This window comes from Pezoporus wallicus, unplaced genomic scaffold, assembly GCF_028554395.1.
Source record: "Pezoporus wallicus isolate ANWC-B61680 ecotype Strahan unplaced genomic scaffold, APGP_CSIRO_Pwel_v1 scaffold_2696, whole genome shotgun sequence".
Lineage (NCBI taxonomy): Eukaryota > Metazoa > Chordata > Aves > Psittaciformes > Psittacidae > Pezoporus > Pezoporus wallicus.
Genome location: NW_026637439.1, coordinates 2,979,860 through 2,991,044, shown reverse-complemented (window position 1 = coordinate 2,991,044; position 11,185 = coordinate 2,979,860). Strand labels below are relative to the sequence as shown.

Genomic DNA, 11,185 nt, shown 5'->3' with positions numbered 1-11,185 from the left:
TGGTAGCAGTGCGCTCCGCTACTCGGCCCCACTAATCCTTGTTATACCCAGCTATTCCTCTCACGCTCTCTCAGAGTCGGAATCCCACCCTCGTCGCCATTTGTGTTCCGGAGTTCGAGAACTCCAGGTTGAGAGACACGCAACACAATAAAGAATCGTAACCAGTTTATTAACACAGGGAAAACATAGAGGTCACGAAAGATACAGTAAAGGATCTCTCTGATGTTTGGTTATTTTACCAACCCCAAAGATCATGTGATGACGGTCAGGAAACCAGCTCCAAGAAATACAACCGCAGTGCGAGGTGGCAGGCTCAGCCTTAGCGGACGTCCTCGCGGAGGCACCACTGACCTAATATAGGGTCCTACCTCTCCGCATCGCCTGAGGCTCGGACTTCTATACTAGCAAAAATACGCACTCATTCCGACACAGGAAGCCAGCCGAGCTCGAAAGGAGCGGCTACCCACATCCGGATAGGTCTCCAAGGGTACAGAGTCTTCCGGGGAGGAGCCAAAGCCGTACGTTCCGGGGAGGAGCCAAAGCCATAAGTAGCGTCGAGGCGCGTCGGCGCACAAACAGTAGTTTTCTGTTCTTGTGAGCTGACGCGGGGATCGTTTTCTGGTGTCACTGACACATGGCTTCGTCTGACTTGGAGCGCAAACGAAAGGAGCCCGAGCCCGAGCCCAAGGTCGACAGCGAGGAAGCGGCGGCAGGAGACGAGGAGGATGAGGAGGAAGGCTGGGTTGGGCCGCACCCGGGGGAAGCTGCACAGGCGAAAAAGAGGAGAGGTAACATGAGGGGGGAATCTTCACCTGCCTGCCTCTTCCTTGGGGGGGCGGCCGGGGAGGTGTCCGTGGCGCTGCCCAGTCGCGGTCCGCAGCACAGAGAGCGATCGTCTTCAGGCCCCCGCGGGAGCGGTCCCAGCCTCTGGCGACTGGTAGTTGTGTCGCTGTCGGGGGATGCCCCGGGTGGATAGGAAGAGCCCGTGGCCTGAAACCGTGTCTCGTACATAAAACGACCGGGTCGTGGGGGGACTCTTCGGTTGCAGAATTACTGGCCGGGGACGCTGTATTTCTGTGTTCTCTGGAGCGCGCCCTCAAGCTAAGAGTTCCTGCTTGCAGTGCCAGCACTGCTGAAGCCGTGCTGCTGTCAGCTGTGAGATTAACTCTTTTCTGGGTCACTGCGCTAAACTGAGGGAGTAGGAAAAGCCTAGGTACTGGTTTGCCTGGCAATTCACAGCTCTCTGGGTGTCACTGTAAAGTAAATTTGAGTTTATCGGTGCTCAGCAGGTGCAAACATACTGGTTCAGCAACAAATGCCATTGTGCAGGTATTAATGGTTAGAATGTAAAAATCAGAGTCAGAAGCAGAAAACGCGATCATTTTAGGTGGGCCAGTTAAACAATTAAATAGGTAGGCGCTGCGACTTAGAATTTAAGCTACGATACCTCTGTGGAATCTTGACTCTTAAAAATCGCAGGGATACATTTGGGTTTTGAAAAAAATGAGGTGTGGATGGCCATCTGTCAGTAACTTAAATTTTTTTATATTCTGTGATTTTCTGTGACACTAATTTTTTTTTAATATGTTCAGGCAAGGTAATAGTTGCTTTAAATGGGGGTGCCTGTTTGGGTTAGAGTTTGAGTACCTTTAGTCTGCCAAGTATCAGTTAAGTCCAAGTACAAAGCCACAGTGTAAACCCCTTTTATTATAGCATACTCTTGATTAAGATGGGAGTAAGCAATTCATGGTGAAAAGTGAGGGAAAAAACAAGCTACATATACCTTTATAAATGAAATTAATCTTGATTTTTCTTTTTATTCTGTTTAGTTCTTGAGTTTGAACATGTTTATCTTGCAAATCTGCCATGTGCTTCGATGTATGAACGCAGCTACATGCACAGAGATGTCATCACACATGTTGCATGTACTAAGTAAGTAGTCCTTTTTTTCCCAGCGTATCTCATTGTCATAGATGTATTTTTGTATATACTAGGAGGTTTTCATTATAGAATTTTAATAATGGAAATTTTCAGTATCCAGAGGGGCTATTCTGAGGTGTTTGTTTTTTGTTTTTTTTTTTTTTGTGTTTTTTTTTTGTTTTTTTTTGTTTTTAAACTTAAGTCCAAAAGAAAGGGTTTGCTGAAAAGCAAGGTAAATATTGTTTAAATAGACTAAAAGAAGCTCTTAAAATCCTTATTGCAGTGTGCAGTATATACAGGAATAAGAGTAACCTGCATCTGAACAAAACATGATTCAGCAGAACTGCATGGATTGAGGAGATAGCTTTCTTCCCTTTATGTACACACACACACACATTAGTTAATAGTAACTACTGTGAAACCAGACGTAAAATAGGAGAAAAAAATTATGCAGTGAAAAAGGATAGTAGTGTATATTTCTTCAGTTCAGTTTGTTGACTTTTCAGAGATCAGTAATTTTGGTTGTTATTTTCTTTTGTAATTGTAGGACAGATTTTATTATAACAGCCAGTCATGATGGACATGTGAAATTCTGGAAAAAAATAGAAGAAGGAATCGAGTTTGTTAAACACTTCCGGAGTCACCTCGGTAGGTTGCTTTTTGTTCTTTAAAGGAGCTTACTTTCCCTGCACCCTTGCTGTTAGTAAGAAGAGGGAGTGTAAATAAAGATGTGAGGAATTCTGAGATTCATTTACTGCAGTCAGTGATTAGATGGCGTCCACCTGTCTTCATCCATTCCCCTGTCCTGTTACATCTTGATCCCAGACTTTGTTTTCAGTTTTTTTTTTAATTAACATCTTAGATGAAAATGGTTGCCTTTATAAGCTTTCATTTTTGTATATAAGTAGTTCATTATCATGTATCTGTTTCTAAACAGTGATAGGATACAATGTGTTATAGTTTGGGGGGTTGTTTTTGTTTTGTTTGTTTGGTTTTTTTTCCTACTGCTTTTTATTATTAAAGTCAGGTAGCTGTTTTATCAGATAAGGTGGAGAAACAGCTACCAAACAGGTTTAAACCTCTGTAGTGTTTTTTGTTTTTGCTGTGGAATATTGAAATGAAGAATGTCCCTTTCCTGTGTGTTAATAGTATGTTAACTTTTTAAATAGGTGTTATTGAGAGTATTGCTGTTAGTTCAGAGGGGGCATTATTCTGTTCAGTTGGAGATGACAAAGCAATGAAGGTGTTTGATGTGGTTAACTTTGATATGATCAACATGCTGAAATTGAGGTAAGTGATGACTTAGTTCTTGAAAACGTTTTGTTGATACTGTAAATTGGAATTATTATAAATGGGAGTAGGTTAGTAATTTGGCCAATTCTTGCCCATATCTTAGCCATTTCCTTATCTCTGTAGTTGCTAACAAGCCTAATGTCCTTGAAGTTAACTCATTTACAACCTCATTCTTCAACAGCGTCCTGCAGCTCAGCCCCTGCTGCAGCAGGACCTCCCCCAGGGCGCGCCTCGTGCAGCCCTGCCCATTGTGCGCCCTCCCCTCACCAGACCAGTGCAGGCACTCTCTACACCCCGAGCTCTGCACTGCAGCCTCCCCTCTCATCGGCTCTCTCTGGGTGCCTACGCTGGCCACCACTGGGGCAGCCTCGACCCGCCGTGGTCGCTCGCTCTCCCTGGGGCAGGTTTTTACCCAGTCAGGGCTGGTGCCGCTGCTTCAGGCTCCGCACCCTGTGAGTCAGGTGCTCGCTCTCGTCAGCTGAGCTGCCGGCTCCTGGGCAGGTCCTGTCGAGGACTTGAGGCTCCCTCGGTGGCTCTTGTCGCTCTGAGTTGAGGCTCCTGGACGCTGATCTCCCCCCTGCTCCAGTGTTGAAGGCGTCCTCTCTCGAGCTACTCACCTCAGCAACTGAATTCATAAAAGTTACTGAGTCATACAAGTTGGGTACTAGTCATTAATGCCGCTTGTGCTATCTAGCTGGGTTTCCATCCTTATTCTTGTTTTATACCCACCTTCTCCCTTCACATTCTGTCATATCCTCTTTATAAAATGAAATGTGAGCAACAGCAACGGGCTGAGCCGTCCACTGAATGTGTTTTTTGGGAAAGCCTGGTTGTAACACTTGAATTTTGGGAAGACAAATATTAGCAAGACTAGTAAATACAGTTCAAAATACTAGAAAATACTAGTTCAAAATTTGCCTCTGATTATTTGATTTCAAGTTTATAGTGTAAATGTATTCTTATCTAAATAACACCATTCCTTATTAGTTTTGTTGTGTTTTCTCCTTCCACTCTTCATTGCAGCTACCACCCTGGTCAATGTGAATGGGTATATTGCCCTGGAGATGCCATATCTTCTGTTGCAACATCTGAGAAGAGCACAGGAAAAATATTCATATATGATGGACGAGGAAATAACCAGCCGCTTCATGTTTTTGATAAACTCCATACATCTCCTCTTACTCAGATACGGTTGAACCCTGTTTACAAAGTAGTAGTGTCTTCTGACAAGTCTGGAATGATTGAGTACTGGACTGGTACTCCTCATGACTACAGATTTCCCAAGAATGTGAACTGGGAGTATAAAACAGATACTGATCTATACGAATTTGCCAAATGCAAGGCTTACCCATCCAGTATAAGTTTTTCACCTGATGGCAAGAAAATGGCCACTCTTGGGTCTGACAGAAAAGTTAGAATCTTCCGGTTTCTGACAGGGAAGCTCATGAGAGTCTTCGATGAATCTCTGAGTGTGAGTTTGGTTTTGCTTCTCTTCCTTTGACATGTTTTCTCTACTTGAATTCATTTACTAGCACATTCACCTAAGTTGTCTGTTTCTGAAGCTGAGCTTCCTTGCTATATTTTTCTTGTAGAAAAGGCTTTCCATGTTGTCTTCATTGTCTCTTTTATTTCTTTGCCCCAAAATTAATTCTTACTGCTTTAGGTTAGTTATGTAATGAAACAGGTGTTGATTTTCTCTGTGCATTCATACTGCTAGATAACATCATAATAATTTTTCATTTTCTAAGAAATTTGTTAGCTACACAATTTTCTTTCTTTGCTTAAACCTAGTACTACAACATGCCTATTGGTCATTAGAATAGAATATTACTTCTATTTATGTTACTCAGTTGAGTGGAGTAGGTTGAATTCTATGTTTTCTAAAGGTTTGATCAGTGATTTTCTGGATCAAAGGTTTAAAATACATTTACAAAGTAGTGTTGAGTTTTGGTTTTTTTTTCTCCCCTGTTTTTTCGTAGATGTTTACTGAGCTTCAGCAGATGAGACAGCAACTTCCAGATATGGAGTTTGGCCGACGAATGGCAGTTGAGCGTGAGCTAGAGAAAGTGGATGCAGTAAGATTAGTTAATATAATTTTTGATGAAACTGGACACTTCGTTCTCTATGGAACAATGTTGGGCATTAAGGTCATAAATGTAGAGACTAACAGGTAAGCTCCAATGAGACATTGAGATAAATGTGGTCTATATTTAGTCAAACTTGGTATGACTGTGTGGGTCTCCAGTTGTCTCTGTTTTATTTAGGCTGTTTACATTAGACTGTAGATAATATACTGCCATGCTTCATAATGAATTGTTGCAGTTTAAAGCTTAGTAAAATGAAGAGAAAACATGGCAAGCATATTTATATTAAAAACATATAATCAATTAATCTCTGGCTAAATGGGTGTGGTAATGTAAAGTAAATATGGATCATGCTATTGGTATTTTATCGTGTAAGGGAGCTGACTAGTCTTGCAGCCAAAAAGGAAAATTTCTCTGACTGTGAGCAGCTAACAGTAGTTACACCTTTTACCATCTTGTATTTCAGGTGTATTCGTATCTTGGGAAAACAAGAGAACATCAGAATGATGCAGTTAGCATTGTTCCAAGGAGTAGCAAGGAAACATCATGCTGCAATCACTATAGAGATGAAGGCATCGGAAAATCCTGTGCTCCAGAATAACCAAACAGATCCTACAGTAATCTGCACAGCTTTTAAAAAAAATAGGTTCTACATGGTATGTATAGTTTCTATTTAAATAACTCAATTCGTTCACTGATGTTTTCTCTGCATTATTTTGTGACTTGATACGTAAGTCTACTACTTAAGCAGCTACTCGTGTACTTGTATATTCATTCTGTGTTTTTTTCTGTAAGTAATGTAAGACAATTTGCTCTTTTTTTCTGTAGTTTTTTGTTCATGCAGTATTGGATTAAGAGGATTTAGTTTGACTTTGTAGTGAAACTAAAAGTTTTGGGATGAAACCTGCCAGTTTGAATATAAAGGAACAATTTGATACTCTCCATGCTTAAGATTCTTGATTCTTAAGTATGGCAGGCTTTCTGTTGAAAAGGGGAGGAAGTTTAAAGATAACAGATTAGGTGGAGTTACTTGGATTTGCATGTAGTTATGCTGAAATTTGTGACTGTGGAAGTGCTGGTAACACACAACACTGAAATGCAAGGATAAACTGTCTTAAGAATTTTCTTCCTACATTTCAAATGTACCTGGGTGCTTAACAGGTCGAATAATTACATTGATGTCTTGGGTGCAGAGCGCTGCTTAAGATAAGGGGGAAAAAGAGAAAATCAAACAATTAACCTTCTGTTCTTTTGTTTTTCAGTTTACTAAACGTGAACCAGAAGATACAAAGAGTGCAGAGTCTGACAGAGATGTGTTTAATGAGAAACCTTCTAAAGAAGAGGTTATGGCAGCCACTCAGGCAGAAGGTCCCAAAAGAGTTTCAGACAGTGCCATTATACACACAAGCATGGGAGATATTCATGTCAAGCTTTTTCCTGTTGAGTACGTATTTGGTTTTATGTATGTATTTGGTAATTCTGTTATTTCATTTTTTTTCTTCCTTCTGTGTTTTTTGGTGGCAGTATTCAAGACTTATATTTCAAGCTAGGAGTAATTATTTTCTTCCTTTTTTTTTTTACTGTGCTTATTTCCTCCCAGCTGAGCTCTGAATTTAGTATCTCTTTTAAGATTAATGAGATTAAAAAATCTAAAGAAGAGCATGTGGCTTTGTATGCCCTTTAAATCTTTGGCCATGTGCTTGTGGAATGAAGTTATGAATAACTGTGATGGTTACTTGGGAAGACAGACAACATCACTCTGAATGTCACCTCCTGTCCTTTTAACCCCATTTTATATGCTGAGCATGGTGCCATATGGTGTGGGCTATCCCTTGGGTCAGTTGTGGTCAGCTGTCCCAGCTGTGTGCTTCCTGACTTCTTGTGCACCCCCAGCGTGCTCACTGGTGGGGTGGTGTCAGAAGCAGAAAAGGCCTTGGATCTGTTTAAGCATTGGAATAGCTGAAGAATCCCTCCTATGCAACCATGCAATTTTATACTCAGGTGTTTTTTGCTTCCAGCTCTGGGTTTCAGGAGGTGGGAATTTGTTTCCTTGTTTGATGAAAGTTGTTCTTTCTGCAGACTGCTAAAACACTGCTCAGTGTAAAAGAATCTTAGACTCAGCTGAAATCTTGATGACCTTGCCACAATAGTTTTATATTTACCATAGCCTGTATTTTCTGTTACATGTTTTTAGATGCCCCAAAACGGTGGAAAACTTCTGTGTGCACAGCAGAAATGGTTATTACAATGGTCACATATTTCACCGTATCATCAAGGTAACGTGTAAAATATTTTTTTGTTGTTGGTTTAGATAATGTACCTTTGTGGTCAGTCCCCTCTGTTAACCCCTTCATTTCCCTTTTGCACAAAGGATTTCTGTAATGGCTTCAGTTACCTCTAGTCTTTATCACTCACTAGAGTTGTTTAGTATTTGTTCTGTAACTGGCAAGGTGGAAGAAAAACGAAAATTGAAAGACAATTCAGAAATCTTGCTTAAGACTTTGTTTCATGTCAGGGGCGTTTCTTGTAAGGCTTATTACTTTTGTTGCGCTAGAATCAAGCTGATACAGCCTGAATGTTTGCAGAAGGTGCAGGTAGTCAGATTTCTGGTACTTCAAAGGAACAGTGAGTAAGCTTGTTTTTTCAGAAGTACTGAGTTGTCTTGTCAGAAGCCCTGAATGCTTTGTTCCTTATCCACAGCAACTTAACACTCAGGTTGTTTTGAAAAGATTGAAGTAAGTTTAAAAACCAGTGTCACCTGGTGTAAACCTCTATTTTTTATTTACTCTATGTGATGATGTAATATTTCATTTCTTTGCAGGGGTTCATGATTCAGACTGGTGACCCAACTGGTACAGGAATGGGAGGTGAAAGTATTTGGGGAGGAGAATTTGAAGATGAATTTCATTCAACTTTACGACATGACAGGCCATACACACTCAGCATGGCTAATGCAGGACCAAATACCAATGGATCCCAGTTTTTTGTAACAGTAGTGCCAACGGTAAGTAATATTAAAAGCTCAATTGAAGAGTTAGCTTCTATCTACATACATTCTATCTACATACATTTAGTTGTAGCATGTATTTTTTTTCTGATGGAAAAAGGAACACACTAGTACTACTAGTGCCAAAACCCAGAAATTTTGGTATGTGAATCATAGAGATACAAAACAAATCCTTAAACATAACGCTTAAAGAAACTGCAGTTTTAGAACACTTATTTCAAAATCATGTGTCTCTTTTTAAAAAAGCAGCCTTCTACCAGAATTTTAAGGCTTATTAAGTTATATCAGTGCCTATATTCACATTGCTAACTGGGCAAACTCTGTGAACATGATTTTGAATTAAGTAGTGTTCTGGACTGGCAGCTACAATCCAGCTGTGAAAATACCATGAAATGCACTATAGAGAACCAGCATTTCTCTGAACTGAGAATACACTTTTAAGAAAACAATTGAAAAGGTGAGCTTAAATGCATATAAATATGCATTAGATGCACTCTGGTATTTACTTACATGGTAATATTTACATAGTGTTAAGTTTCATAATCTGAACATATAAAATGTATCCATGTACACTTACTGTAGGTCAGTCTCTTTCTGGTTTGGTGCCTAACCTACATGCTGCATTCTATTTTAATATGTTTTTTTCTTTTTTCTCCTGTGCCTTCAAACAGCCATGGCTGGACAACAAGCACAGCGTGTTCGGACGGGTGACTAAAGGAATGGAAGTTGTTCAGAGAATCTCAAATGTAAAAGTCAATCCCAAAACTGACAAACCGTATGAGGATATCAGCATCATTAATATCACAGTGAAGTGAGACTCAAAACAGGAACTAGAAAGAACAGAAACATTTTTGTTCCAGATGTAATAAATGCCATGACAGAGCAATTGTAGAATAGTTGGGTTGGAAAGGACCTTAAGATCACCTAGTTCCAACCCCCTGCCATGGGCAGGGACACCTCACACTAAACCATGCTGCCCAAGGCTTTGTCCAACCTGGCCTTGAACACCGCCAGGGATGGAGCATTCACAATCTCCCTGGGCAACCCATTCCAGTGCCTCACCACCCTAACAGAAAACATTTCTTCCTTATATCCAGTCTAAATCAGAGAATACTTAAGGTCCTTTCCAACCCTAAGATCATCTCATTGGTTTTACTATTTTTAATGTACCTGAAGTGCCCTAAATCTGTATTTCTGGTAATTTTGTATTTTAAAATAAAAACAGCTGCATGTTTCTTATGAAGTCTGCTGTTTTCCTTTTACCTCTTCTATGGAAGAATAAAAACACACACCATGCCTCATATTAGTGTTTATAAAATAGGATCAGGGTATAGTTTGTGATTTTTTTTTTTTTTTTTTCCCATGTTTATTTGCATTTTTCAAATCTAATCCTTTTCATAGTATTGAAATCCTTGTCAAAGGAAAAGGTCATAAATCCCAAGCTCTTCAGTCAATGTACATGCATCTCAGATTAAGTTATGATACAGGTTGTTATAAAAAGGTATATAATCTACCTTTGTCCTTTAAGAATGGATGTGTATGTGTCTTCTGTGGACAAGAGCAAGGATCAGCTCTTGGAATGCCAGCACATGGAATCCTGAGCAATGTGTTTGGCATTGCCAATGTTAATTTCTTTCAGTGTGTGCTGTTTCATTATTTTAGTCTAGGGTGTCTGTTTCTGGCTTCATTTTTAGCCAGTCCTGCAAATAATACTACTTTTACTAAAATGCTTAATTTAAAATGGTGACCATTTCAAACTTCCATCAGATGTTTCTGATGCAGACCTCAATGAAAGCCCAGACACCTTCTCAAGCTGTTGTGAATCTGTGGCTGTGTTCTGTCCTGTTACTATGCTGGACAGCTAAATCCACTCTAAATACAGTAACTTTAACTTCTGTTGTTGAGGTTCACATTAACGCCACTGCACTCAGGATTTTACAGTTCTGGTAACTTTGTTGATGAAGTGATGCATACTGACCAAATTCAGTCCCTCAAAAGCTGCTTGGACTAGGAAGTTTTATCTTCACTGAGATAAAGGGATAGGTATCATTAGGGATCAGTAAGAAAATGCTACAGAGCACACCTTTATTATGAAATGATATTATGAAATGATTTATTATGACCTTAAAAAAATAGCAAGCTTATTGAAATTTGTTCTCACTTTTATTGAAAAAAATTGGTTTTCTGGGCAACTCAAATTGCAGCAGCTCATGAATTGTTTCTATTGGAAGATGCCTTTCAGTTCAGAGTAAGAACACAGAATAAAATCCGCATGTACCACATAGTCCACAATAAATCTGAAGGTAGCATAGAGTTAAGACCATATCAAAAGAGAAAACATTATTTTTCACTTAGCTTAGACGTACTGGTTTTGAGCTGAGATTCTTTAAAGAAAGCCACAACACAGTCACTGGATGTTGTATTTATTCAATTTCACAATTAAGTCAAAATCCTATGAAAAAGTTACTCAGTCTTTTCACATAATCCTCATAGTTAGTAATGCTTCAAGTAAGTTCTAGTTGAGAAAACACTCCAGTTACATACCACATACGTCAGTACACTAAACCTAAAGTTCAATAAAACTAGTGAAACAAGCTTAAATTTATAACTGAAGCAGTTTATATATAGTATTAATGTATAATACAAATAAACCTCTTAGTGTACCTTACACTGAAGAGTTCACAGATGGATGCAACAATTTCACAGTTGCTTCAAGTCATCTTAAATAAATTCCATTTAAGAACACTTTTATGGCAGCATTCCATGTGTCACAAGCAATCCTTTGAACTCAAAAGTATGAGTGATTATTTCTCCTCTGCCCTCAAATATAATGTTACAAAAAATCCAAACTAGTCACCTTGAACCTTCTGAAGTAGAACTA

At 39.5% G+C, this 11,185-nt stretch overlaps 1 protein-coding gene across 2 annotated transcripts; it reads left to right on the top strand.

Annotated features, from left to right (window-relative positions):
- Window positions 1-634: 634 nt before the first annotated feature.
- Window positions 635-9,128, top strand: PPWD1 (peptidylprolyl isomerase domain and WD repeat containing 1). 2 transcript variants are annotated; one of them, XM_057405509.1, is made up of 11 exons: window positions 635-788; window positions 1,830-1,932; window positions 2,468-2,568; window positions 3,090-3,210; window positions 4,237-4,684; window positions 5,193-5,383; window positions 5,764-5,953; window positions 6,560-6,741; window positions 7,492-7,573; window positions 8,119-8,301; window positions 8,976-9,128. In XM_057405509.1, the coding sequence occupies exons 1-11, from the start codon at window positions 635-637 to the stop codon at window positions 9,117-9,119; spliced, it is 1,899 nt and encodes a 632-aa protein (XP_057261492.1). In that variant the 3' UTR covers window positions 9,120-9,128. The 2 variants fall into 2 exon arrangements, with proteins under 2 accessions (XP_057261492.1, XP_057261493.1); XM_057405510.1 differs by lacking the exon at window positions 1,830-1,932 and having other exon boundaries at window positions 658-788.
- Window positions 9,129-11,185: the final 2,057 nt, after the last annotated feature.

Bases quoted from the DNA above. Each gene is read 5' to 3' on its own strand.
- PPWD1 (XM_057405509.1), top strand. From the start codon at position 635: ATGGCTTCGTCTGACTTGGAGCGCAAACGAAAGGAGCCCGAGCCCGAG. The intron at 1,933-2,467 runs GTAAGTAGTCCT...TTGTAATTGTAG, and splicing joins ACACATGTTGCATGTACTAA to GACAGATTTTATTATAACAG. The intron at 8,302-8,975 runs GTAAGTAATATT...GCCTTCAAACAG, and splicing joins TTGTAACAGTAGTGCCAACG to CCATGGCTGGACAACAAGCA.